The 5,318-nt window shown below is 29.7% G+C and overlaps 1 protein-coding gene across 1 annotated transcript; it reads left to right on the top strand.

Annotated features, from left to right (window-relative positions):
- Positions 1-872: 872 nt before the first annotated feature.
- LOC119669913 (glucose dehydrogenase [FAD, quinone]-like) lies at positions 873-3,846 on the top strand. Its single transcript, XM_038079965.1, has 4 exons — positions 873-1,123; positions 1,910-2,043; positions 2,106-2,784; positions 2,845-3,846. Exons 1-4 carry the CDS (start codon positions 970-972, stop codon positions 3,756-3,758), a joined length of 1,881 nt encoding a protein of 626 aa, XP_037935893.1. The 5' UTR covers positions 873-969; the 3' UTR covers positions 3,759-3,846.
- The last annotated feature ends 1,472 nt before the right edge of the window (positions 3,847-5,318 follow it).

Here is a 5,318-nt window from a genome sequence, read left to right as displayed (position 1 = left end):
CAGAATATGTTATGTACACTTCATAATGTAAGTTAAATATTTATTACTTAAACTAATGAACTTTTATACTTCACACACTACAGTGAGTTATGTTATATTAAGTTCGTTAAGATGTTTGTAACATATAATGAAAAAATTTTTGTAAATTATTTAAATGTCATATATTTCATTAATCAGCTTGGTGAGATAAATATAAATAGATACAGTGCCTATTTAACATATTTCTAAGTCGGAAAGGTAGTAAATAAATTTTTAATTCTATCGATGTAGATACCCAGATTTCCTTTCAACGTTTGCGCACTGTAACTGGCGCACGACCTAGCAGAGGTCTCATGTATCTCGAAAATCTAATTACCGCTCCATCATAAAAAAAATATTAAGAATTACTTTATATTTCATTTATTAAATTAACACAAAAAAAATATTTTAATAATACCTAAAACAATTTTTAAATAAATCATAAAACACTGAAGAGCATTATAACTGCACTATTTTTTCGTAGGGTACTGAAATAACGGCAAAGCCTCAGGTTTTTCTATTGTTTTTAAGTAATAAATTAACACGATTGTTTTGGGTTATGACAAAGTGAACTACTCCCAACATTTCTAATATTTGTTTAAATGAAACTCAATCTTGAAACAACAACTGATGCTCATAGAACTAAAAAAACTATTTACAACCCGTAAACGTAAACAGAAAAAAAATAGAGAATAAGTAAGTCACTTAATAATCTAATCACAAGCCTCGCACATTGTGGTGATAAGCCGCGCTGAGGAGGTAAAAATTTAATTGCAAATTTTATTATTAAAATTTAAATTTATTCTAAAAATAAATAAAAATAACTTTTTAAACAAAGCAAGGTGAAAAATGCGAAATTTGCAATGTATGGAATTTAGTTGCGAATTAGAGTCTAAACTATTAGGTTGATAGTACGGAATAGAATTTAAAAAATATTATATAGCGTGAGCTATGGAGTATCTAAGTGCGGAGTGTGCTGCTCGATCAGCAGGACCGGCAAATACTTTGATGACATTATTACTTCAAACTTTGATAACAAAATTTTGTGCTTTAAGTGATGGCAATCGATGGCCCGAGGATCACGGCAATCGGATCGAAAAAGAGGGTAAGGAAAAATTGTGTAATTTTATTAAAAGCGAATATTGTCTTATATTTGTTATATATTTATTTATACGTATATATATATATATCACTGTTTAGAATACATTGTTACTCTTTTAGATACTATTTCATATTTTATATATATATATTGTATAATTGCTTCAGTTTAAAAACAATTAATATTTTGTGATTCAAAAATATGTAAAATATTTTTAAATAACATTATAAAGCTTAATAATCTCCGGCAATTAATTTTATATTTAAATATAATAATATAAAAACGATAGAATTTTTTTTTTAAATATTCCAAGTGCACGTCGTCTTATATTACAAAATCTGAATACTTTTTGAACTGAAGTTTATAAAAAAATTATTTTATATAGCTGTACATTACGAGTATACCATTTTGTCGTGAAAATATATCAAACATTTAAAAATAATTTTATTTTGTACAAGTAAAATCTATTTATTTTTTAAAACAAAATAATAATGACGAAAACAAACTAGAACGGTTTGAACAGTAATGAACAAGCAACAACAAAAATTTGATAAATTTATAGAAATTTGAACTGACTATACAACGTTCTTTTGAAGTTTGTCAAATATCATCATCAGAGAATATTTCCTAAGGTCATTGAGAATCAATACTTGGCAACACTCGAAACAGCCTTGTATGGTCAGCCAAATTTCAATATATTAAACAAATTTTTGCCGTTACTTCTTCATTAGTGTTCGAACCTTTTTCATTTAATTTAATTTAAATAAATTAATTGATTTTTCTCATTAACAGGATTAGGTACTTATGATTTCGTAGTAATTGGCTCTGGTACAGCTGGATCAGTTGTAGCAGGACGTTTAAGTGAAAATCCTCAATGGAATGTGTTATTACTGGAAGCTGGTGGCGATCCTCCTATTGAAACAGAGGTAACTACATATTTTAATTTAAATACAAACTAACATTAATCAAATAATCTTATCTATAAAAGTTTGTAGGTTGGCATATGGCAACACAATTCTCAAACTGGGATTGGCAATATCACACCGAACCAAATGGTAAAGCTTGCATGGCTATGCAAGGCGAAAGTTGTCATTGGCCGCGTGGCAAAATGTTAGGTGGAACAAATGGTATGAATGCTATGATCTATGCACGTGGTACGCGTGCAGATTTTGATGATTGGCGTGATCGTGGTAATCCAACTTGGGGTTATGACGATGTGCTACCATATTTTCGTAAAGCTGAAGACTTACGTTCCGAACGCGACGACTATACTCCAGGTGATCACGGTAAAGGTGGACCTATGGGCATAAATAATTATGTTTCGGATAATGCATTTCGACCAATCATACGTGAAGCAATGCACGAAATGGGTTATAATAGTGCTGCTGATTTCACAGAAGGTTCCTGGGTGGGACAGATTGATATATTGGGCACACAAGATGGCGGTAGACGTATAACTACAGCGAAATCGCATTTAGATAGCAACCGTAAAAATTTGCATGTTATACGACAGGCACATGTGAAACGTGTAAATTTCAATGCTGAAAAGAAAGCAACTGGGGTTACTTTCATGCTTAATGGCAAACGGGAATACACAGTACAAGTGAGCAAGGAAATAGTGCTGTCAGCTGGTGCAATAGGCACACCACAAATTTTAATGTTATCAGGTTAAAAATAACAATACAATTAAGTTTTCTTATAAGTTTTAAACCCATATGCGTTTACAGGTGTGGGTCCAACTGCACACTTAAAGAAACATGGCATACCAACCATGTTGGATCTTGCTGTAGGACAAAACCTAAAAGATCATGCCAGTTTACCAGTTGTTTTTCAAATCGATAAGTCTACTGCAAGAAAACCCACTGAAGAAGAATTGGTAGATGCTATGTATAATTTACTAATGGGTCGGCATAGTAAATTATTGCATCACGAAGCCACATCATTAACTGGTTTCATTAACACTACTTCAAAGACCGGACCAAATCCTGATATACAAACAACTAATTTCTATAGCTTAATGCAGAGTCCTGAATTGAAAGGTTATGTTGCTGCCACCGGTTTTAATGAACGCGTTGCAAAATCTATTTTGGCGGCAAATCAACTATCAAATACTTATATCACATATCTGCTGCATTTGAAACCCTTCTCTTTTGGTCATATTGAGTTAACCAGCGCTAATTACTTGGATAAACCGAAAATCTATGCAAATTATATGTCTGATAAACGTGATATAGATACTTATGTACGCGCCTTAAAGATATATAGTAAATTACCGGAAACGAAGGCTTTTAAGATACGTGAAGCTGCTCTACATAAAGTAGATTTGGAAGCTTGCAATTCTTTAGTTTTTCAATCAGACGACTATTGGCGTTGTTATATTAGACACATGACTACTACCGTATATCATCCGGTTGGAACTACTAAAATGGGTCCAGTGACTGATTCACAAGCTGTTGTAGACTGGCGTTTACGTGTGCATGGTGCACAAAACTTAAGAGTTATCGATGCTAGCATTATGCCGGACATTGTTGCAGCTAATACTAATGCTGCCATCATTATGATTGGCGAGAAAGGTGCTGAGATGATAAAGGAAGATTGGGAGCAGAATGGTGCTCGCAAAAATACTCACAATGAATTGTAAAATGTTTCCTATTTAGTTTTATTTTTTAGTAAAAAAAAAAAATTTTTTTTATAACTTTTGGAAAGGTTAAGAAATATATAAAAATATAAATGTAAAAATTATTAAAATTTATGACTATTTTAGTTAATAGAGACTATTGTGTTTAATAGAGAGGTTTCGAGTGAGGTTGTAGTGACTGGCAACAACATAAAAATTTTATTTTTATTATTTTAATTAATTGAAAAAAATTTTGTTTGTTGTAATTCACTACTGTTGAAAACCTCTCTGAAATATTTTAGAGTATATTGCGTACATACAATATATAATATACTATATATAAAGCTGATTTGAAGTATATAAGTTAAAATAGACACATAAGAATAATGTTATTCCAAATTTTGTTCCTATTGGATGAAATATTTATTCTATTATATATTATTTTTAATTCTATGCTCTGTTTAGGGAGCATTGCGAAATAATTTACGATATTCATTTGAGGGAACCGACTTTAATGAATAATGTTGATTTTTACAAAGCAAATACATTTGTATGTATTTAGTATAACATTCTCTTAAATTAAATGCAGTATGTATTTCGTCAGAAAGATATACTGGGCTTCAAAGTATACTTCTATATAATTATCTGAATAATTTATTATCAGAATTCAATGAAGTTTTTATTACAGTGGATCATTCAAATGGTTATAGACACTATTGAGTAAAAGTGTTTTAGACACTAACTAAGGTTCGATAAAGTAAAAAAGATGAAGATGAATGAAGGTAAACTCAATAACTTATTTTTTTTATTTCTATATATTAATTTGTTAACATCAACGGTTAAATTATTATATTTTATATAAGTTACAATTAACAGATTTTATTATCTAAAATTTTCTTTGGTGTTAGTTACATATTTAACGACACTGCACAGTTGGAAAGTGTTTGTGACCAGTCACTTGGTTTTTAGCTTCGATAAGTACCCAATACCCCGTTCACATAAATACAGTACCTTTTAAACTGTTTTTAATTTCAACGATTTTACATCACAGGCAAATTTAACTGTATAAAGAACATGGCAACACTAGTCATTTAAATTATTCTACATGATAGCAAATTATACATGAAAAATATAGAATATAAAGAAATATAAATAAATTAATTATTCTAAATTCGGTCAGTATAAACTGTATATATTTTTATTACAATCGCCACAAATTGCATATTGCCAATTATAAGAACATTAATTATAGATGTTTTATCCATCCTGGGGACAAATTTATTACTTCTTATAACATAATGTCCTTATAACGCCGTCAAAGATCAAAAAACATCGTTATAAAGAACTAATAAAACTAAAAATTATGAAACAGGTTTTAAAGGCTTTCGTAGTTATTAACGAGATATTATAGTTTTCGCTGAGATTAACAATAATTGTTTTAATATGTATAATTTAATTTAATATATATATTTATAATTCTCAATTACTTCCTTATTTTATATCAATATAATTCCAACTGAAACGTGGTGATGTTTGAATTGAGTTTAATATAAGATTAAGTATTTTAGTATTTAAGTGTGAATC

Source organism: Teleopsis dalmanni, chromosome 1 (assembly GCF_002237135.1).
Source record: "Teleopsis dalmanni isolate 2A chromosome 1, ASM223713v2, whole genome shotgun sequence".
Lineage (NCBI taxonomy): Eukaryota > Metazoa > Arthropoda > Insecta > Diptera > Diopsidae > Teleopsis > Teleopsis dalmanni.
This window is presented reverse-complemented; position numbering and strand designations above follow the sequence as displayed.